Source organism: Thalassophryne amazonica, chromosome 6 (genome assembly GCF_902500255.1).
Source record: "Thalassophryne amazonica chromosome 6, fThaAma1.1, whole genome shotgun sequence".
NCBI lineage: Eukaryota > Metazoa > Chordata > Actinopteri > Batrachoidiformes > Batrachoididae > Thalassophryne > Thalassophryne amazonica.
The window spans coordinates 69,703,941-69,728,277 of NC_047108.1; the positions used below are offsets into that span (position 1 = coordinate 69,703,941).

At 42.5% G+C, this 24,337-nt stretch overlaps 1 protein-coding gene across 1 annotated transcript in view; it reads right to left on the reverse strand.

The window, feature by feature from the left end:
* Positions 1–24,337, reverse strand: part of lrp1ab (low density lipoprotein receptor-related protein 1Ab) — a 408,853-nt gene that overhangs the window by 2,351 nt on the left and 382,165 nt on the right. Inside the window, exons 82-88 of the mRNA XM_034172428.1 lie at positions 23,025–23,198; positions 22,628–22,789; positions 19,659–19,830; positions 7,057–7,158; positions 6,862–6,935; positions 5,421–5,514; positions 4,358–4,502 (exon numbers count right to left, since the gene is read on the reverse strand). Of these exons, the coding sequence (XP_034028319.1) occupies positions 4,358–4,502; positions 5,421–5,514; positions 6,862–6,935; positions 7,057–7,158; positions 19,659–19,830; positions 22,628–22,789; positions 23,025–23,198 (923 nt within the window). The remainder of the gene's footprint in view (positions 1–4,357; positions 4,503–5,420; positions 5,515–6,861; positions 6,936–7,056; positions 7,159–19,658; positions 19,831–22,627; positions 22,790–23,024; positions 23,199–24,337) is intronic.

A 24,337-nucleotide genomic window follows, 5' to 3' on the forward strand; every position in this document is an offset into this window, starting at 1 on the left:
TATTGTTTCTTGTAAGACACAAAAAAGTAAGTTACAAATTACCTTAAAAAAAAAAAACAACAGGGGAGGTGATGGTCTACTGGTTAAGCATCGGGTTTGAGACCAGATGATCTTCGGTTCAAATCCCAGCATGACCAGAAAATCACTAAGGGCCCTTGGGCAAGGTCCTTAATCCCCTAGTTGCTCCCGGTGTGTAGTGGGCGCCTTGTATGACAGCAGCCTCACATCGGGGTGAATGTGAAGCACTGATGTGTAAAGCACTTTGAGCGTCTGATGCAGATGGAAAAGCGCGATATAAATGCAGTCCATTTACAACAAACCAATAAATATATAAATAAATACATAAAAAACTAATAGACCTGGGGGACCTTCCTGATCTTTACACTTAAAGCAAACAGATAATTCAGTTCATAGGCTAATTTTTTTAAATTTATTTTTTACTAATTTTAATCTATAAACTGAGTAAAACATCCAACTCAAACACCAAATATAAACTAATATGAGCGAAGGGTCACACAGCGGCGTGAAGCTCACTCATGGTACAGGGCGTCCTAAAGAGGAAGTCCAAAAATTCAAATCCACAGTAAAACAGGAAATGTTCAAATGTCAAACATTTCCTGGATTGACAGACGAGATCCCATGGAATCTCGTGGGAACTCAGTGGCAAGCTCACACTCAAACAGGAAGTGCCGAATACTCAGTCACAGTGAAACAGGAAATGTCCATTCTTGAACACTTCCTGGCATGGGTGGAGCTAGAGGCTGGGGTTTCACTGGACTCCCCTGAAATCTGATTGGACACAGATGATTGACATGTCACAGCACCACACGTCTGGTTGAAAGAGCTGGATTTTGAAATTAGTGAGTCACATTGACTGGTAGGTTCCTCCTGTCCAGTACTTTGTGCTGTGTACCACAAAAAGTTCTAATCCACCTTAGTAGAAGAAGAAAAATGTTTGCTACAGATTTGAACTGAACATGTTGTTTGAACTATGGACTTCTAATCACACCAAACTTATATTGGTGAGTAAACGACTGTAAAATGAGGTCCAGGTTGTTAAAAGCAGCATTTCTCCTTTATTTCGGGTTGCCTTATATACACATGTTTAAGCTAACATCTGGTTCTCTGTTGGCTTATTAGTGCAGCAGATAACTGAAACAATCCTTCAAATGGCGATACAAGCATCAATATCAGCACAAATACAGCTGGAGCAAAATTAATGGAGCAACTTTAACTTGCCCAGCTCTCCACAATTTCTCTTATACTCACTCGACTGGTAAGCCACTGAAAGCCGAGATAGGCATGTCCCAACTTGTCCTCTGACACTCCAAAACGGAGGTGTTCTTTGTCTCGCTCCATGAGCGAATCCGTCGTGATGCGCGAAGCCTCCGCGCGGCTTTCCATGACAAAATCTCTTGTTAAAAGTGAAATCTACCGGAAAATGGCTGATGTCCAGCTCTTGTGATAACCAGAGAAATTGCACACGATGGTCCCGGAGCCATACAGCCATCCGTTTAGAAATGAAATGGTCGTTTCTGCCTGTTGATCGTGGCTCGGAGTGTGGCGCGCCGTGCGCCATTGTGGGCCATCCTTAAAGCGGTAGTAACACTCCTTAATCTCTAAGAAGCCCAAAAAATTTTCACCGAAAGCCAAATGAATTTTCCGAATGGTTTCCAACTGCCTGTCTCTAACAGTTTCTGAAAAATTCTGATGGAACAAAGCCCAAATCATTCCGCCATTTCCTCGCAATGAAAAAACGACGAGAGGGGTGGACCAGTGCTCACTCAAAGCCTGCCCACAGGCGAATGACACAACTGACAGGCGTGAAAAAACTCACGCATGCTCAAGAAGGTTCAAGCTTGGCTGACGTAAAAACATATGACTCAAATCCATATATTTTTTGCATAAATAAAAAGGTCTGTTACTTTTCTAACAGACCTCATACACCTAAATATCTTTAAAAAAGAGAGTAGAGCCACTTAGGTGCCTGGTCTTGAGAACCAGGGATGGTAGGCTGAAAAGCTTTTTTATCCCATGGGAAAGATCTCTTGGAGATCTGTCTTAACACCACGTATTTCCTGTTTAGGAGGAATTACTACAGGCAGATCCATGGTTGTGCGATGGGGTCTCCGGTATCCCCCATTGTGGCCAATCTGTACATGGAGCGAGTGGAGAAGACAGCCTTGACGTCGTTCACGGGCATCTCTCCCAGTTACTGGTATGTCGATGACACATGGGTTAAAATCAAGCAACAGGAGGTCGAGGACTTTACAGAACACATCAATTCGGTGGATTCCAATATCAAGTTCACACGTGAGGATGCCAGAAACAACCATTTAGCCTTCTTGGACTGTGATGTTACGATTGGAGAGAACAGGCAGCTCCAGACAGAGGTTTACAGAAAACCCACTCACACTGACCAATATCTGCTCTTTGACTCAAAAAACACCCTTGAACACAAGCTCGGGGTGATCAGGACTCTTCAACACAGAGCCCTACAGGTGCCCACAACTGCAGAGTAAAGGGCTAAAGAACAACAACTGGTACGGAAAGCCCTCACAGTATGTGGGTACCCACGATGGTCCCTGGACAAAGTGCAGAAGTCCCAGAAAACAAAGAGACCAGATAGACAGGAGACGGAGACAAGAAGAAGAGGAGTGTCTCTCCCTTATTTAGCAGGAGTAGGGGAAAAACTACAGAGGATCTTCAGACAGCACAAAATTCCAGTTTACTTTAAACTGGTTAACACCTTGAGACAGAAATTAGTTCACCCTAAGGACAGGATCCCTAGTTACAAACAGAGCAATGTAGTGTATTATATCAGATGTCAGGAAAACTGTAATGAACACTACATAGGTGAGACTAAGCAACCTTTAAACAAGAGGCTATACCAGCACCGCAGAGAGTTCGCCAGTGGACCTCAGTCTGCAGTTCATCTCCACCTGAAAGACACTAACCACACGTTTGAGGACAAGGAAGTTAAAATCTTAGCCAGAGAGAAGAAATGGTTTGAGAGAGGTGTCAAGGAAGCATTCTTTGTAAAACAGTTGAAACCCAGCCTTAACCGGGGGGTGGGTCTCAGACACGCTTTGTCCCCTGTTTACAACGGGGTACTCAGGTCAAAGCAGTTTCAGTCTTTTGTTCATGGTAATGAGTCATTCACGTCATCAGGAGAGTCGTCAAGGGAGCCATCAGGGGAGGCTTCCATCCCATCATTAGGAGAGTGCTAACTAGAGCACAATAGGTGCTAATTAGAGCTATTGTTTAGTCACTAGCCTATAGCAGTCGGCCTCTCGGTAGGAGGGGTCTGGTTAGGTTAAAAACTCCAGCTTTTGTTGGCTTCTGGTTTATTCTTCTCTACAAGAGTCAAGACAGAAGTCAGACTACCAGAGCAAGAATTTTAGCTGAGGAAGCTTCTGTGATTTGAAGCGAAACGTCCTCACATCAAGCAACCCAGTCCAGTCGAAGATTTAAGCTTCTCTACTATCCCATGGGAACTCTCCCTACCCACCTAAGCGGCTCAAGAATATGGACAGCATGTATATAAGTGACATTTACATGACAATTTATATGACAATATTGAGATACGAAAATGTGGCCATATTGTACAGCCTTACTGTCAACTAGCTGAAAACCATTAATTTACATCTACATTAAAAAAAAATGCTTAAAGTGGCAGGGGATTAAGAGGGCTGTCATGGGGGGGGGGGGGGGGGGGGGTGTCAGCTGAAAAGCAAAAAAAGAAAAATGCTTAAAATGTGGAGAGTATGGGGAGCAGAGCCCCTCCAGAAGCTTAAAGGCAAAATAAGGAAAATGCTTAAAAAGGCAGGGGGTCAGAAGCTGAAAGGTTTTAGTCATGCTCAGGCTCCCAAGAACCATTCTACTGAAAAAAGTCTGAAGGACCTAAAGGACATGGTTAGATGGTGAGGAGCTTTTCAAGGCATGTGAGAGGCAAATAAAGAAAAATGCTTAAAAAGGCGGGGGATCTGTGTGTGTGTGTGTGTATGTGTGTGTGTGTGTGTGGGGGGGGGGGGGGGGGTGAAGCTGGTATAGACGATTTTATAATGTGTACAATTTAGGTGGTAGGTGGAATGTCACAGTGGCAGGGTGCATGAGTATGATGTGTCACTGTTCTGTTATCCTGAGGCTGCAGATTCCACAGGACAAAGGCAGCATGATTTCTCACTCATAATTTTGAACTGGGTGAACGTTTCTGCAGTGACTTCTGCCACCTGCTGGACGGTGCTAGGAAACTCATGAGCCTCTGAGATGTCAGAAGGACTGAATCAGTCTGCAGAAAGCTGGATACTTTCTGCTTTGATTCCTATATTTCTCCTCATGTTTTCAGCTGCATTACCTTATCTGGATCCAAAGCAAAGTCTGAAACCAGGAGCTCTCCAGCATCATCATCAGGGTCTCCTTCATAAATCTTATAGGCAGGGTTCCCAATCTCCACGTTCATGGCTCCATTAGTCATTCGGTGGTGTTGGAACCCCTTGGCACTGTAAAGAGGCAAAGACAAACAGTTTCCGTGGGAGGAACAGATCTGCTTGAGACTTCTTAAATAAAAGATACAGTTCATGGGGTTAGAACTGTGTCAGTCATGAACAATCAAGACAACATACAAGATTGCAAATGAGCTTTTTGCCAAAAGGTAATTTCATCACAACCAGAAAACATACCACAGTGTGTCTACTGTAGAAACTGCTGATACTTTGTAGTCTGCAAGCATGTAGGGTCACCAAGGGTCACCAACCCTGCTCCTGGAGACGAACCCGCCCCCATGCACTTGCTGCAACCACAGCTGATTAGTCAAGTCTGGCGTTTCCTTGCTGTTGACAAGCTGAGCACACCTGACTTAGTTCCTGAGCAGTGAAAGCAGCAGGCAGCAGGGTTGTGACCCCTGAAATAAGGAATCCTCACATATGCACATTTATGCAGTTGGCTATGTGAGTGCATAGTATCGTTTAGGCTTCACGTCTGTACAAGTAAACAGGGGAAAGTATGGATATGCAAGTAGGACAGAACATTCTTGTCACCATATCCTGGTGCTGCTGGGTGAAAAACCTGATTTAAGACAAACAGAAAACTGCAGGCAGTGACAAAACACATGATTTCTACAATGACCGACAGCATGGACACATGGATTGACATACAGGACTGTTAATCTCAGTAGGTACTGCGGAAAGAAGGGGACAGACTTTGCCAATAGGTGAATTATGTAACCCTAAAAAGTTACCAAAAGCACTGAGAACAAGGTTTGTGTGGCCCTAGAGGTCTGGGAGACAGGAAATACATTGTTATCCGCTGCATATTACAGGAAGAACAGAAAGAGTAGCTTGGTAACAGAAGTACAATGAAAAGATGAAAAATGGAGCTTACAATAAAAAGCAGCAGAGACACCTGAGACCACAACTCACCCTTGCATTCTCCGTTTGTACCACCAGATGGCACCCATCACCAGCAATGCCAATAACAGCAGCAGGAGGATGGGGATCACAATGGAGGTAGCACCTGCAGATTCGCAAATAAGTTATAAGAATAAGGTCAACTTTATTTATCCCAAAGGAAATTATTTTGCCACAGTACTGAAACAGTCACAGTAAACAGGTTTTTAAAAGACATTTGCACAAGATGTTCAATAACACTGCACATAACTGAGTAACTGAAAAACACTGAAAACACTGTTCATTATGTAGTTATCCTGCAGAGGGGGAGGAATTATACAGTCTCATTGCTGCAGGTAGGAAAGACCTCAGTCTGTGGCTGAAGGTGTTCTGATAGGATGACAGTGTGGCATGCAGGGGGTGGCAGGTGCTGTCCCAGATGCTGAGCAGTTTCCTCAACATCCTCCTCTCTGTCACCTCCACCAGACTCTAATGCCGCGTTCAAACCGGGCGCGACCAGACACCACAAATTCGCGTAGGTTGCGTGGCGACAGACGCGCCACCATCGCCCAGTGTGTCGCTCTGCTTTCGCTGCGAAAATTCGCCCCAGTGCGTCATCAAATAGGCGGAGCTTCCATTCCGATCACCGGCTCCGGCTGTTAGTCAAGTTAACATGACGGACCTTGATCACACGGAGCGAGTTGTTGTGGAAAGCTGACATTCCTAGTTTGAGGACCTCCTGTCCCGTTCACGTGCACATGTAAACAAAAAACAACAACAAAAAAAAAACTCTGCTGCTTGCTGTGGGGCTGCTCCTCACTCTTCCCCAAAAAACTCTGTCATAATTGTGTTTAGAAACCAGTCACCATTTGTTTTATTATACATCTGTGTAGTTAATAAGTAAAATAATCTTCATGGACGATTCGCTCGCATGCGCATGTAAAAAAACTCCGCTCCCCCTGCTGCTCTTCCCCCAAACTCATAATTGTTAAATAAAGGACAAAAGGGACATAAGTCCTGCTAACAGGCTGGTTACCAGAGACAGGACATGTTCACATCCAACTCAGTCAAACTCCAGACATCTCCACGTCACTACATATTCAGTCCCTGATTGTCATCGCGGTGCGACAAGACGAAAAAGTTCCAATTTTTCAACTTGGGGAGGAGGGCAACGCGACGTGAAGCAACGCAATATCACACCACAAATGCGCCAATCGCTCAAAATCAATCACTTCACTCGCGTCGCTTCATTCGCGTCCACCGCGTCGCGCTGCGTGGCTTGGCACCAAAACTCCTCCTTCCATAGCGATTACATGGCAACCTGTCGCTGCCGTCGCTCGCGGCGCGCCCAGTGTGAACGCGGCAGGACAGAGGCAGCTCTCCTGATGAGCTTGTTGAGTCTGTTTGTGTTGCTTGACAATAGAACCAAAATGCATGTTTTTGTAAAAATACTGCTCCGAAGTGTGCAACTTACTTCTGCTGGAAGTTGACTCATCTACAGATGCAACAGCAACTTCACATCTGTATCCACTCCAGCTTGCAGGACACCTGAACACACAATCAGTGACAGTTACAAACAATGCGTGACAGCCAGTGAATTTGGAAGACACGACAACAACAAGAGGGTTATCATGTGTATGGTGGGTGTGGGTGGCACCAGGAATCGTACCTGCACTGAGGCAGAAGTGTACGTGTGTCCACGGAACACTGTCCATTAGTGCAGTAGTCCAAACAGGAATAACAGCTTGGCTGGGTCTGACCATTGGGACAGCTACACACCACAGATTAGAAAATAATCAGATTCTCAAATAAGGTTGAATTATTTGTTTATGGAGAAATATCAGATCGAGGTGTAAGTACGGACCGAGCGTTAGCAAGGTCTGTGTGAAAAACACCGATGTCTGATATCCCTGTACAGACCAAGCAAGTGAGGTTGATATAGCGGATATACAACCCCTGGCAATAATTATGGAAAAACCGGCCTCGGAGGATGTTCATTCAGTTGTTTAATTTTGTAGAAAAAAAGCAGATCACAGACATCATCATCATCATCAATTTTATTTATATAGCGCCAAATCACAACAAACAGTTGCCCCAAGGCGCTTTATATTGTAAGGCAAGGCCATACAATAATTACGTAAAAACCCCAACGGTCAAAACGACCCCCTGTGAGCAAGCACTTGGCGACAGTGGGAAGGAAAAACTCCCTTTTAACAGGAAGAAACCTCCAGCAGAACCAGGCTCAGGGAGGGGCAGTCTTCTGCTGGGACTGGTTGGGGCTGAGGGAGAGAACCAAGAAAAAGACATGCTGTGGAGGGGAGCAGAGATCAATCACTAATGATTAAATGCAGAGTGGTGCATACAGAGCAAAAAGAGAAAGAAACAGTGCATCATGGGAACCCCCCAGCAGTCTAAGTCTATAGCAGCATAACTAAGGGATGGTTCAGGGTCACCTGATCCAGCCCTAACTATAAGCTTTAGCAAAAAGGAAAGTTTTAAGCCTAATCTTAAAAGTAGAGAGGGTGTCTGTCTCCCTGATCCGAGAAAAGTCATTTCAAATGGCAACTTTCTGGCTTTAAGAAAAACTATAAGAAAACAAGAAAAAAAAATTGTGGCAGTCAGTAACGGTTACTTTTTTAGACCAAGCAGAGGGAAAAAAATATGGACTCACTCAATTCTGAGGAATAAATTATGGAATCACCCTGTAAATTTTCATCCCCAAAACTAACACCTGCATCAAATCAGATCTGCTCGTTAGTCTGCATCTAAAAAGAAGTGATCACACCTTGGAGAGCTGTTGCACCAAGTGGACTGACATGAATCATGGCTCCAACACGAGAGATGTCAATTGAAACAAAGGAGAGGATTATCAAACTCTTAAAAGAGGGTAAATCATCACGCAATGTTGCAAAAGATGTTGGTTGTTCACTGTCAGCTGTGTCTAAACTCTGGACCAAATACAAACAACATGGGAAGGTTGTTAAAGGCAAACATATTGGTAGACCAAGGAAGACATCAATGCATCAAGACAGAAAACTTAAAGCAATATGTCTCAAAAATCGAAAATGCACAACAAAACAAATGAGGAACGAATGGGAGGAAACTGGAGTCAACGTCTGTGACCGAACTGTAAGAAACCGCCTAAAGGAAATGGAATTTACATACAGAAAAGCTAAACGAAAGCCATCATTAACACCTAAACAGAAAAAAACAAGGTTACAATGGGCTAAGGAAAAGCAATCGTGGACTGTGGATGACTGGATGAAAGTCATATTCAGTGATGAATCTCGACCTTTTGTTTGGTGCCGTTCCAATGAGATTTATAAAGATGACTGCCTGAAGAGAACATGTAAATTTCCACAGTCATTGATGATATGGGGCTGCATGTCTGCACTGGGGAGATGGCTGTCATTACATCATCAATAAATGCACAAGTTTACATTGATATTTTGGACACTTTTCTTATCCCATCAATTGAAAGGATGTTTTGGTGATGATGAAATCATTTTTCAAGATGATAATGCATCTTGCCATAGAGCAAAAACTTTGAAAACATTCCTTGCAAAAAGACACATAGGGTCAATGTCATGGCCTGCAAATAGTCCGGATCTTAATCCAATTGAAAATGTTTGGTGGAAGTTGAAGAAAATGGTCCATGACAAGGCTCCAACCTGCAAAGCTGATCTGGCAACAGCAATCAGAGAAAGTTGGAGCCAGATTGATGAAGAGTACTGTTTGTCACTCATTAAGTCCATGCCTCAGAGACTGCAAGCTGTTATAAAAGCCAGAGGTGGTGCAACAAAATACTAGTGATGTGTTGGAGCGTTCTTTTGTTTTTCATGATTCCATAATTTTTTCCTCAGAATTGAGTGAGTCCATATTTTTTTTTCCCTCTGCTTGGTCTAAAAAGTAACCGTTACTGACTGCCACAATTTTTTTTTCCTGATTTCTTATAGTGTTTCTTAAAGCCAGAAAGTTGCCATCTGAAATGACTTTAGTTTTGTGTCATGTCTGTGATCTGCTTTTTTTCTACAAAATTAAACAACTGAATGAACATCCTCCGAGGCTGGTGATTCCATAATTTTTGCCAGGGGTTGTATACGAGGTCTATTAGAAAAGTATCCGACCTTATTATTTTTTTCAAAAACTATATGGATTTGAATCACGTGCGATTACATCAGACAAGCTTGAACCCTCGTGGGCATGCGAGAGTTTTTTCACGCCTGTCGGTTGTGTCATTCGCCTGTGGGCAGGCTTTGAGTGAGGAGTGGTCCACTCCTCCCGTCTATTTTTTCATTGTTTAGGAATGGCTCAGAGACTGCCGCTTTGCTTGATCAAAATTTTTTCAGAAACTGTAAGGCACATCCGAGTGGACACCATTCGAGAAATTCAGCTGGTCTTCGGTGAAAATTTTAAGGGCTGATGAGAGATTATGGAGTGTTACTGTTGCTTTAAGGACAACCCACGGAGCCAGAGGGCGCCCGCGCTCCGAGCCGCCGTCGTCAGCCTGTTTCGAGCTGAAAACTTCCAAATTTAAGCCTCTGTTGACCCAGGACGTTGTGAGAGAACAGAGAAGTTTCAGAAGAGGTCGGGATCAGCAGTTTATCCGGACATTCCACTGTTAAAGGAGATTTTGTAATGAAATACGTGCGGACGGATTCGCGCGTCGGCAGGCAGCCGCTCATGGCCCGGCGCCACAGAGAAACACCTCCGTTGGAAGCGTTACGGGACAAGTTTGAACATGCCCAGCTGTTAAACAGTTTCTCGGATACTCACTCGACTGAAAACCATCGAAAGCCGCCTGAATTTTACGAATGGTTATCAACACGGAGGTGTTTCTCTGTGGCGCCAGGCCATGAGCGGCTGCCTGCTGACGCGCGAATCCATCCGCACGTCTTTCATTACAAAATCTCCTTTAACAGTGGAATGTCCGGATAAACTGCTGATCCCGACCTCTTCTGAAACTTCTCTGTTCTCTCACGACGTCCTGGGTCAACAGAGGCTTAAATTTGGAAGTTTTCAGCTCGAAAAAGGCTGACGACGGCGGCTCGGAGCGCGGTGCGCCCTCCGGCTCTGTGGGTTGTCCTTAAAGCGACAGTAATACTCCATAATCTCTCATCAGCCCTTCAAATTTTCACCGAAAACCAGCTGAATTTCTCGAATGGTGTCCACTCGGATGTGCCTTAGTTTCTGAAAAAATTTTGATCAAGCAAAGCGGCAGTCTCTGAGCCATTCCTAAACAATGAAAAAACAGACGGGAGGGGTGGACCACTCCTCACTCAAAGCCTGCCCACAGGCGAATGACGCAACCGACAGGCGTGAAAAAACTCACGCATGCCCACGAGGGTTCAAGCTTGTCTGATGTAATCGCACGTGATTCAAATCCATATAGTTTTTGAAAAAAATAAAAAGGTCGGTTTCTTTTCTAATAGACCACGTATATGAACACGCAAACTTACAGTATCGCCCAAATATGCTGCTGATGGCGTTAGGCTCATTCGCTTTCTTCACCTCCATGAAGAACGTGCTAACAAGTGGTCCGTTCGTTAGCCGGTAAGCTTTCAATCTGTGTGTTTTTTCCGATACCGTTTAGATATTTATGGAGTATGTTCATGTCCAACTTGGTTTTTCTAATCGTGTTTTTAGCTTCCTGGTTTGTAACGAAAATACGCGTTGCAGACCGAAGTTATGGTAACCAGTCCGATATGGGAAAACATCTGACTGGTAATTAGCCAATCAGTTCTCGTGTAGAGTTACAGCCATATTATATATATATATATTTTTTTTTTCTACAAAAAAATTTGCTCGAATAGCTACTCGTTCAAAACCTTGTGCTTCAAGTGCACCTCTGTTTTTTAAATTGCAGCTCTTAAATATTTTTCATATAAATATTTTCTTGACTTGTACGTTTGTTTTCAGAGAGGTCTATGATATTAAGTGGCCTTCCTTCATTAAATATTATTTTGTACATAACCATCAAATTCATAATTATCTGACCAGGCAGGCTGCACATTTGCATTTACCTTTGCATAGAGCGACTCGTTATCAGCATCACATCAGATATCATGGTGTTAAATCTTGGAATGATAATGTACACCTCGTGAATCCATATATCACCTTATATACCTATAAAAGTGGACTAAAAGCGAAGATCTTGCAGGAATATTTACAGTGATTTGTTTTAGTCTGGAAAAAATGGTGTAATTCTGTTGTATTCTGTTATGTTTGCTTTGTTTGGGAGTGGATTTTCTATAAGCCTTTTGGCTTCCACCACTCCCTTGCACTTTATTTATATTGTATTTTTTTCTCTCACACTCTCTCTCTTTGGTTGTTTTATGTATGTATTTTTTATTTTGTGCTAAATAAACAAATCAAATCTCATATATATATATATATATATATATATATATATATATATATATATATATATATATATATATATATATATATATATACTCAACAAAAATATAAATGCAACACTTTTGGTTTTGCTCCCATTTTGTATGAGATGAACTCAAAGATCTAAAACTTTTTCCACATACACAATATCACCATTTCCCTCAAATATTGTTCACAAACCAGTCTAAATCTGTGATAGTGAGCACTTCTCCTTTGCTGAGATAATCCATCCCACCTCACAGGTGTGCCATATCAAGATGCTGATTAGACACCATGATTAGTGCACAGGCGTGCCGTAGACTGCCCACAATAAAAGGCCACTCTGAAAGGTGCAGTTTTGTTTTATTGGGGGGGGATACCAGTCAGTATCTGGTGTGACCACCATTTGCCTCATGCAGTGCAACACATCTCCTTCGCATAGAGTTGATCAGGTTGTCAATTGTGGCCTGTGGAATGTTGGTCCACTCCTCTTCAATGGCTGTGCGAAGTTGCTGGATATTGGCAGGAACTGGTACACGCTGTATACGCCGGTCCAGAGCATCCCAAACATGCTCAATGGGTGACATGTCCGGTGAGTATGCCGGCCATGCAAGAACTGGGACATTTTCAGCTTCCAAGAATTGTGCACAGATCCTTGCAACATGGGCCGTGCATTATCCTGCTGCAACATGAGGTGATGTTCTTGGATGTATGGCACAACAATGGGCCTCAGGATCTCGTCACGGTATCTCTGTGCATTCAAAATGCCATCAATAAAATGCACCTGTGTTCTTCTTCCGTAACAGACGTCTGCCCATACCATAACCCCACCGCCACCATGGGCCACTCAATCCACAACATTGACATCAGAAAACCGCTCACCCACACGACGCCACACACAGTGTCTGCCATCTGCCCTGAACAGTGTGAACTGGGATTCATCCGTGAAGAGAACACGTCTCCAACGTGCCAAACGCCAGCGAATGTGAGCATTTGCCCACTCAAGTCGGTTACGACGACGAACTGGAGTCAGGTCGAGACCCCGATGAGGACGACGAGCATGCAGATGAGCTTCCCTGAGACGGTTTCTGACAGTTTGTGCAGAAATTCTTTGGTTATGCAAACCGATTGTTTCAGCAGCTGTCCGAGTGGCTGGTCTCAGATGATCTTGGAGGTGAACATGCTGGATGTGGAGGTCCTGGGCTGGTGTGGTTACACGTGGTCTGCGGTTGTGAGGCTGGTTGGATGTACTGCCAAATTCTCTGAAACGCCTTTGGAGACGGCTTATGGTAGAGAAATGAACATTCAATACACGAGCAACAGCTCTGGTTGACATTCCTGCTGTCAGCATGCCAATTGCACGCTCCCTCAAATCTTGCGACATCTGTGGCATTGTGCTGTGTGAAAAAACTGCACCTTTCAGAGTGGCCTTTTATTGTGGGCAGTCTAAGGCACACCTGCGCACTAATCATGGTGTCTAATCAGCATCTTGATATGGCACACCTGTGAGGTGGGATGGATTATCTCAGCAAAGGAGAAGTGCTCACTATCACAGATTTAGACTGGTTTGTGAACAATATTTGAGAGAAATGGTGATATTGTGTATGTGGAAAAAGTTTTAGATCTTTGAGTTCATCTCATACAAAATGGGAGCAAAACCAAAAGTGTTGCGTGTATATTATATATATATATATATATATATATATATATATATATATATATATACACACACACACACACACACACACACACACACACACACACACACACACACACAGTGAGGAAACTAAGTATTTGAACACCCTGCGATTTTGCAAGTTCTCCCACTCAGAAATCATGGAGGGGTCTGAAATTTTCATCTTAGGTGCATGTCTACCATGAGAGACAGAATCTAAAAAAAAAAACAAAAATCCGGAAATCACAATGTATGATTTTTTAATAATTTATTTGTATGTTACTGCTGCAAATAAGTATTTGATCTCCTACCAACCAGCAAGAATTCTGGCTCACACAGACCTGTTAATTTTTCTGTAAGAAGCCCTCTTATTCTGCACTCTTTACCTTTATTAATTGCACCTGTTTGAACTTGTTACCTGTATAAAGGACACCTGTTCACACACTCAATCAAATCAAATCAATTTTATTTATATAGCACCAAATCACAACAAACAGTTGCCCCAAGGCGCTTTATATTGTAAGGCAAAGCCATACAATAATTATGGAAAAACCCCAACGGTCAAAACGACCCCCTGTGAGCAAGCACTTGGCGACAGTGGGAAGGAAAAACTCCCTTTTAACAGGAAGAAACCTCCAGCAGAACCAGGCTCAGGGAGGGGCAGTCTTCTGCTGGGACTGGTTGGGGCTGAGGGAGAGAACCAGGAAAAAGACATGCTGTGGAGGGGAGCAGAGATCAATTACTAATGATTAAATGCTGAGTGGTGCATACAGAGCAAAAAGAGAAAGAAACACTCAGTGCATCATGGGAACCCCCCAGCAGTCTAAGTCTATAGCAGCATAACTAAGGGATGGTCCAGGGTCACCTGATCCAGCCCTAACTATAAGCTTTAGCAAAAAGGAAAGTTTTAAGCCTAATCTTAAAAGTAGAGAGGGTGTCTGTCTCCCTGATCCGAATTGGGAGCTGGTTCCAGAGGAGAGGAGCCTGAAAGCTGAAGGCTCTGCCTCCCATTCTACTCTTACAAACCCTAGGAACTACAAGTAAGCCTGCAGTCTGAGAGCGAAGCGCTCTATTGGGGTGATATGGTAATATGAGGTCCCTAAGATAAGATGGGACCTGATTATTCAAAACCTTATAAGTAAGAAGAAGAATTTTAAATTCTATTCTAGAATTAACAGGAAGCCAATATGGGTGAAATATGCTCTCTCGTTCTAGTCCCTGTCAGTACTCTAGCTGCAGCATTTTGAATTAACTGAAGGCTTTTCAGGGAACCTTTAGGACAACCTGATAATAATGAATTACAATAGTCCAGCCTAGAGGAAATAAATGCATGAATTAGTTTTTCAGCATCACTCTGAGACAAGACCTTTCTAATTTTAGAGATATTGCGTAAATGCAAAAAAGCAGTCCTACATATTTGTTTAATATGCGCATTGAATAACATATCCTGATCAAAAATGACTCCAAGATTTCTCACAGTATTACTAGAGGTCAGGGTAATGCCATCCAGAGTAAGGATCTGGTTAGACACCATGTTTCTAAGATTTGTGGGGCCAAGTACAATAACTTCAGTTTTATCTGAGTTTAAAAGCAGGAAATTAGAGGTCATCCATGTCTTTATGTCTGTAAGACAATCTTGCAGTTTAGCTAATTGGTGTGTGTCCTCTGGCTTCATGGATAGATAAAGCTGGGTATTATCTGCGTAACAATGAAAATTTAAGCAATGCTGTCTAATAATACTGCCTAAGGGAAGCATGTATAAAGTGAATAAAATTGGTCTTAGCACAGAACCTTGTGGAACTCCATAATTAACCTTAGTCTGTGAAGAAGATTCCCCATTTACATGAACAAATTGTAATCTATTAGACAAATATGATTCAAACCACCGCAGCGCAGTGCCTTTAATACCTATGGCATGCTCTAATCTCTGTAATAAAATTTTATGGTCAACAGTATCAAAAGCAGCACTGAGGTCTAACAGAACAAGCACAGAGATGAGTCCACTGTCTGAGGCCATAAGAAGATCATTTGTAACCTTCATTAATGCTGTTTCTGTACTATGATGAATTCTAAACCCTGACTGAAACTCTTCAAATAGACCAATCCTCTGCAGATGATCAGTTAGCTGCTTTACAACTACCCTTTCAAGAATTTCTGAGAGAAAAGGAAGGTTGGAGATTGGCCTATAATTAGCTAAGATAGCTGGGTCAAGTGATGGCTTTTTAAGTAATGGTTTAATTACTGCCACCTTAAAAGCCTGTGGTACATAGCCAACTAATAAAGATAGATTGATCATATTTAAGATCGAAGCATTAATTAATGGTAGGGCTTCCTTGAGCAGCCTGGTAGGAATGGGGTCTAATAGACATGTTGATGCTTTGGAGGAAGTAACTAATGAAAATAACTCAGACAGAACAATCGGAGAGAAAGAGTCTAACCAAATACCGGCATCACTGAAAGAAGCCAAAGAGAACGATATGTCTTTGGGATGGTTATGAGTAATTTTTTCTCTAATAGTTAAAATTTTATTAGCAAAGAAAGTCATGAAGTCACTACTAGTTAAAGTTAAAGGAATACTCAGCTCAATAGAGCTCTGACTCTTTGTCAGCCTGGCTACAGTGCTGAAAAGAAACCTGGGGTTGTTCTTATTTTCTTCAATTAGTGATGAGTAGTAAGATGTCCTAGCTTTACAGAGGGCTTTTTTATAGAGCAACAGACTCTTTTTCCAGGCTAAGTGAAGATCTTCTGAATTAGTGAGATGCCATTTCCTCTCCAACTTACGGGTTATCTGCTTTAAGCTGTGAGTTTGTGAGTTATACCACGGAGTCAGGCACTTCTGATTTAAGGCTCTCTTTTTCAGAGGAGCTACAGCATCCAAAGTTGTCCTCAATGAGGATATAAAACTACTGACGAGATAATCTATCTCACTCACAGAGTTTAGGTAGCTACTCTGCCCTGTGTTGGTATATGGCATTGGAGAACATAAAGAAGGAATCATATCCTTAAACCTAGTTACAGCTCTTTCTGAAAGACTTCTACTGTAATGAAACTTATTCCCCACTGCTGGGTAGTCCATCAGAGTAAATGTAAATGTTATTAAGAAATGATCAGACAGAAGGGGGTTTTCAGGGAATACTGTTAAGTCTTCAATTTCCATACCATAAGTCAGAACAAGATCTAAGGTATGATTAAAGTGGTGGGTGGACTCATTTACATTTTGAGCAAAGCCAATCGAGCCTAACAATAGATTAAATGCAGTGTTGAGGCTGTCATTCTCAGCATCTGTGTGGATGTTAAAACCGCCCACTATAATTATCTTATCTGAGCTAAGCACTAAGTCAGACAAAAGGTCCGAAAATTCACAGAGAAACTCACAGTAACGACCATAGATAACAACAAATAAAACTGGTTTTTGGGACTTCCAATTTGGATGGACAAGACTAAGAGTCAAGCTTTCAAATGAATTAAAGCTTAAATGAATGAATTAAACACTCAATCAATCACACTCCAAACTGTCCACCATAGCCAAGACCAAAGAGCTGTCTAAGGACACCAGGGACAAAACTGTAGACCTGCACAAGGCTGGGATGGACTACAGGACAACAGACAAGCAGCTTGGTAGAAGACAACAACTGTTATGATTATTTATTAGAAAGTGGAAGAAACACAAGATGACTGTCAATCTCCCTCGGTCTGGGATTCCATGCAAGATGTCACTTTGTGGGGTAAGGATGATTCTGAGAAAGATCAGAACTACACAGGAGGACCTGGTCAATGACGTGAAGAGAGCTGGGACCACAGTCACAAAGATTACATTAGTAACACATGATGCTGTCATGGTTTAAAATCCTGCAGGGCAGCAAGGTCCCCCTGCTCAAGCCAGCACATGTCCAGACCCGTTTGAAGTTCACCAGTGACCATCTAGATGATCCAGAGGAGGCATGGGAGAAGGTCATGTGGTCAGATGAGACCAGAATAGAGCTTTTTGGAATCAACTCCACTTACCATGTTTAGAGGATGAGAACAACCCCAAGAAAACCATCCCAACCGTGAAGCATGGGGGTGGAAACATCATACTCTGGGGGTGCTCTTCTGCAAAGGGGACAGGACGACTGCACCGTATTGAAGGGAGGATGGATGGGGTCATGTACTGCGAGATTTTGGCAAACAACCTCCTTCCCTCAGTAAGAGCTTTGAAGATGGGTCATGGCTGGATCTTCCAGCATGACAATGACCCCAAACACACAGCCAGGGCAACTAAGGAGGGGCTCCGTAAGAAGCATTTCAAGGTCCTGGAGTGGCCTGGCCAGTCTCCAGACCTGAACTCAATAGAAAATATTTGGAGGGAGCTGAAACTCCAAACCTGAAAGATTTGGAGAAGATCTGTATGGAGGAGTGGACCAAAATCCCTGCTGCAGTGTGTGCAAACCTGGTGAAAATCTACAGGAAACGTTTGACCTCTGTAATTGCAAACAAAGGCTACTGTACCAAATATTAACACTGATTTTCACAGGTGTTCAAATACTTATTTACAGCAGTAACATACAAATAAATTATATAAAAAAATCATACATTGTGATTTCCGGTTTTTTTTTTTTTAGATTATGTCTCTCACAGTGGACATGCACCTAAGATGAAAATTTCAGACCCCCCCCTCCATGATTTCTAAGTGGGAGAACTTGCAAAATGTGCATACATATATATATCTATATATACATATATATATACACACACACACACACACACACACACACACACACACACACACACACACACACACACACACACACACACACACACCCTGACATTGGTGTGTAAGTGTGAATGGGTGAATGCGAGGCATAATTGTAAAGTGCTTTGAGCTTCTGATGCAGTTAAATTCAGTCCATTTACCATATATATGTATATAGATGAGACATATTTCTAGATTTCAGCAAAAGCCTAGGCATGTACCATGTAACATACAATGAGAGACAATAACATACAATGAGTGATTCCCCAGCAGACTAACAAAATAACTCAAAAACTATAAATATCATCATCTTGTAAGGCTACAATTTAAAAGTGCATAAAATGAGTAGTAACTGATTAGAATCTGGTTATCTTTGATGCATCGCATCAATCGAAAATGCAAGATTGTTTTCATAACTTAATATTCCACTACATGTCTGCTGGCTGGACAAGTCAGGGCTTGTTGCAGGGATTAGGGCCCCTTCACACACCACACAACTGAAGCTGACTGGCGCACGAGGGAGGAATCGCATGCCACTGAGAAAAATCGGAGCTGCCTCGAATAGCTGTCGCCACAACTATTTGCGCACACCAGTGGCCAAAAAACAGCGAGTGCCCTGCAAGTGCCCATTTGACCCCCTCTCAGTAGGTACCGGCCAAATTCCAGGTGCCACACATGAACATCCAACACCACTCGCTGGGCACTTAGAAAAGGCGGAGCTATTTGCGCTTCTGGCATGATAGTGGAGTGCAGATCACCACATTTGAGCTGTCTCTGAAAATTGTTTAAGTGCCACGTGAGTGTGCCGTTATCAAGCAACACATAAGCAACACATATATCAAGCAAGTATGCCCCCCCAATACATGTGGAGTGCAAGTGTGTTGGCCCCCCTCAACACATGTGGAGTGCGTGTTTGTAGCGCCACCCCCACACCCCCCCAACACGTGGCGTGTGAGTGTGTCACCCCACTCGCAACATGTGGTGTGCGGGGGGCAGGCACACTTGCATGACATGCTGCTGTGGTTGAAATTACATGTAGTTTGAAAAGAATTTGTTTTCATTTACTTTCATGTTCAAAGCCTAAGTGTAGTGGCCACCACTGTTTGTACTTTATATGACAGTACATTTGATTCTCAGATCTTTTATACAAATAAGATGCTCAGCAGCATGGGCAATCATGAATACAATTAACACCAAGACACATTTGATTGTTAATTGTTGTGATTAAAAGTATTACTTGAGCTTAATAATAAATATGCATTAATTTGCAGAGAACCTAACGTATGAGTATTTGCCTGTTCAGGTGCTTAAGTGGTGAATGAGCATATTAATGGAGGTTCAACATACATCTGATTCTAGTTTTGTCGCACTTTAGACTTTCTACCAATTATTTGCCCTCAGCCCCTCCACAGAATTTGTGTCCTCTGGAGAAAATGTGCTCACCGTTTGGAAATGCTTGGAATAAATGCTGCCACTGCGTGCTTACCTGCAGGAAACCTGCCCTGAGGATGACGTCAAGCACTTGCCTGTTCCACAGAACAGACATTTGTCCAGCTCACACTGCTGTCCAATGTACTGATTAGGACACTGACACAGCTTGGTGCCGTTGGAGGTCTGTAAGCAGGTTCCACCGTTCTGACAGAAACCCTCACATTTACCTGTGCACAGCAGACGAGCAAAAGAACCTTTAGACCTAAAACCTTTAGTCAAGTAGTCATATGCTCAAAACAGCCAACTGCAGTTAAAAAAAAACAAAAACAAAATCGGTAGGTATAAATTAAAAAAGACAACAAAATTTTGTGGTTCCAACTTGTCCAAAGTAAATATGTGTTAATTTCCTCTGACTGAAATAATTTCCAATGTTATACCTTTTGACAGTTTGGTCTTAAACTGTTGGGTGGACAAAACAACACAATTGAAGATGTAACCTTTTACTACTGGAAATTGTGATGGGTAATTTTTAGGGGTGGAACATCGTTAAGAATCAGAAATAAATTTTAAATTAAAAGATATGACTAAACTGATACACAGATCCCTGAATCAATCTTAATGTACTATGAACGGGTCAAATGCTAATTTTTTTAAATGTCAGAAATCGGGTGAATTTAAGGCCCTGTCACAGCATGACGATTTAGCCTGCATATGCCGGCCGTATTAAAAACGCTGGCACACGCTGGCGTGCGTCTAATGAATTAATGCAATTGTCACACCTTGACGATTAACCAGCGTATGCCAACAGCTGTTTCCACCCAGTGGTTTGGGTCGGTACTGCACCGTTGGTCCAGGTGAGAAACAGTAATTTAACACTATTTTTTTTTTAAGTTTTTATTTTGGTGGACCCTTTTCTTTGTGTACAGAATGCTGATGAGTGGACCAGCTGTGGGAAACGCTGCCGTGAATGAATGGAGTGCTGTGACTCTTTAACCTGATCTGTGATGACCTTATCAGGTCATCACAGATCACAGACCACCGAGGGACTCGCTTTGAAACACTACATTTCCAGCCATGAATTACAGTATTTTCAGAGGTCATTTTCAAAAATCAGGAGCTTTATGTGGATCCATGTTAATCGGTGATGTTTCTCCTCTTCTTTCTAAACTACAGACGATCTTCAGACAGCACAAAATTCCAGTTTACTTTAAACCGGTTAACACCTTGAGACAGAAATTAGTTCACCCTAAGGACAGGATCCCTAGTTACAAACAGAGCAATGTAGTGTATTCTATCAAATGTCAGGAAAACTGTAACGAACACTACATAGGTGAGACTAAGCAACCTTTACACAAAAGGCTATACCAGCACCGCAGAGAGGTCGCCAGTGGACCTCAGTCTGCAGTTCATCTCCACCTTAAAGACACTAACCACACGTTTGAGGACAAGGAAGTTAAAATATTAGCCAGAGAGAAGAAATGGTTTGAGAGAGGGGTCAAGGAGGCATTCTTTGTGAAATGTTTGAAACCCAGCCTTAACCAGGGAGGGGGTCTGAGACACTCTTTATCCCCTGTTTACAATGGAGTACTTAGATCAAAGCAGTTTCAGTCTTTTGTTCATAGTAATGAGTCATTCACGTCATCAGCAGAGTCGTCAAGGGAGCCATCAGGAGAGGGACAGCTGCCCTGTCATTAGGAGGGTGCTAACTAGAGCACAATAGGTGCTAATTAGAGCTATTGTTTAGTCACCAGCCTATAGCAGTCTGCCTCTCGGCAGGAGGGGTCTGGTTAGGTTTAAAACTCCAGCTTTTGTGACTTCTTGATTATTCTTCTCTACAAGAGTCAAGAGAGAAGTCAGACCACCAGAGCAAGAATTTTAGCTGAGGAAGCTTCTGCGATTTGAAGTGAAACGTCCTCGCGTTTAAGCAACCCAGTCCAGTCGAAGATTCAAGCTTCTCTACTCTGTCAATCTGTGATGGTGAATTGGACTGAAATGAAGAGGTCAGATTTACTCTGTGTGTGAATGAAACAGTGTGTTTGCATGAGGACCGCAGCTTTCAGCCAATCAGTCACCAGCATTAATGGATGTATTTAGACTTAGGAGTAAATTACAAGAAACGTGCCAACAATCACATAACTTAGTGACAACTTATGTCCAGCATGTGTGGGACGTATGAGTCACATGCTGGCATGCGGTGAAAATTTTCAGCATGCCCAAAATTTTTTAAGGAGCTCAGCTTATTAGGATGTACACTAGCGAACTTCAGCGTGTTTCAATGTGCTTCAACTTGATCTTAACTTGTAAAAAGTTACCCTTAACTTATTGGACTTATGCCAGCATTTTTTAACACGGTTGTCATACACTGGCTAAATCGTCAAGGTGTGACAAGCACTTAAGGTGTTACACCGCACTCTCAGTAGTGCAGCAGATAATAGAACATTTACAGAGGAATCCTGCAAATGGTGATACAAGCACCAAATTCAGCACAAACATTCCTTAGACGTTGTTTCAGTTATCTGCTGCTCTACAGTACAAGGCTCTTGAAAAACTCTTCACAGGAGAGCGAATTTTGCAAGGTAAAATCAAAATAATTGTGCACAGTAGTATAATGGATAAATAAAGTCTTTAGTAATACTGTCATAGTGGTACAAAACAGGAAATTTGTGCGACACTAACAACAGCAAGTTTCTTTTTCCCGGCTTCTTCTATGCTCCTCTTTCTGCTACTACATGTAGTGCTGCCCCCAGTGGTGAATAAAAGTTAAGCGGAAGTAGCATGAATGTGCAGCACTGCAGTAGCAAAAACCTAAGTAAGCTCCCTGGTTTGTCATGAAATATGTATTTGAAGGTAAGTCAAGTCAGGTTTGGGGGCATGTGCTGCTGCCGCACTTTCCTACATCCATGACACTGTGGACCTGCCTTGTATTATTAATATGGAATGTCAGATTTGGCTATTTTCTTTTTATGCATAAAATCTGCTCCATCTCTTCATATTACAGCCAAGTGAGAGCATGCAGGTACTGACTGTACTGGCACTGGTCTCCCTCGTAGTTTGGTGGGCAGCTACAAGTCGGCTGGTTGCCCGCGTTGACTGAACAGTTTCCTTCATTCAGGCAGTAGTCCAGACAGGTTTGGCGATTACAGCTGGGCCCCGTGAATCCCTTTAGGCATCGGCAAGTCGGAGCACCTATAACAAAACCACATTAGTAATTAAATTAGTTCAAGGACAATATGTTTTACACAAAAGAATAATACAAATACGAATATTCAAGAAAATGTAAATAACAATAACCAGTGAAACTGATGATTCATGTTTCTTATTTAAATGGTGATAATGTAAATACTTGAAAAAAAAGGGCGTGAAATGACAGGAGTTTGACACACTACAGTGGTCATTATTTATGTGAGTGTTTCACTCTTACCTGTGTGAGAAGCCGTGCACGTGCCCCCGTTTTTGCAGTAGTCTCTGCACTGGTTGATCTCGCATCTCTCGCCGGTGTAGCTGGGCTGGCAGCGACACTTTGGCACCTGACGGGCGTTAAGGAAACAGCTCCCGCCGTTCTGACACTGAATATCACAGGAGCCCGTAGGGGGCGCTGTGAAAAAGAAGATGGCCACAGCTGAAGGTATTATTTATAAATAGCCTCACCTGTTCATGAATAAACTACTCCAGGCGTTTTGAACAGTGGTGAAATGTGCCGATATCACCCCGTGTTTTCATTAGGAACAGACACATGTTGGACACAGGTTGTCCAGTTCTGGCATTCCATTGTGCCTATACTCTGAGAGGCTGTTTATGACACATCACCCAAGCTTCACTATGAATGAGAATATATTTTCTTCACTTTTACTGTGAGAGACCACTCAGCAAATGCAGGAATATTTGCCATACCACATGGGTTCAAGAAATAAATTTTTATCTGACTGAAATTTTTTCTTGGCAAAAAAATCAATGCCAGCAAATCCCTAAAATGTGGCGTAGTGGGGGCACACACACTTTTTTTCCTCAATAAATACAATAAACACATTATATAGCATACAAATCTATACTAAATAGCCTCTAAGGAGAGACAGACAAAGCATAAAAAGAATGCAAAACTTGAACATAAAGGTTCATAAAAGGGTGGTGGGGGGGGCAGGGTGTAGTCTTGATTCTGGGGGGTCTGGGGGTGCCCTCCCAGAACATTTTTTAAAGACAAGGTCAAATTTTGTGTATTCTGGTGAATTTTAACATGTATGAAGCCCTCTGAAACAAAGAAAACTCACTTCAGTCTGTGAAGTAAAAACACAGTATTGATTCTAGGGGATCTGTGGGTTCTCCCCCACAAATGTTTTAAAAGACCAAGTCAAATTTTGTATATTCTGGTGAATTTTAATGGGTATGAAGCCCTCTGAAACAAAGAAAACTCCCTTCAAACTATGGGGGTCTGGGGAATCTCCCACAGAAATATTTTAAAAGAGCAAGTCAAATTTTGTATATTCTAGTGAATTTTAATGGGTATGAAGTCCTCTGAAACAAAGAAAACTCACTTCAAACTGTCAAGCAAAAATTATTTGTCTTCTATAGTATTTTGATCTGTTCTAATCTGGTGAATGCACCAAATGGGTGCTGTGTTGCTGGCTGTACAGTCAATAAAATACAAAATTAGGGCCTAAAGCAACTGACAACGTTCTGCTGTGCACAAAGTAACACTGTCACCAGTTCTGAATACGCATGCGCACTGAGAAACTCAAA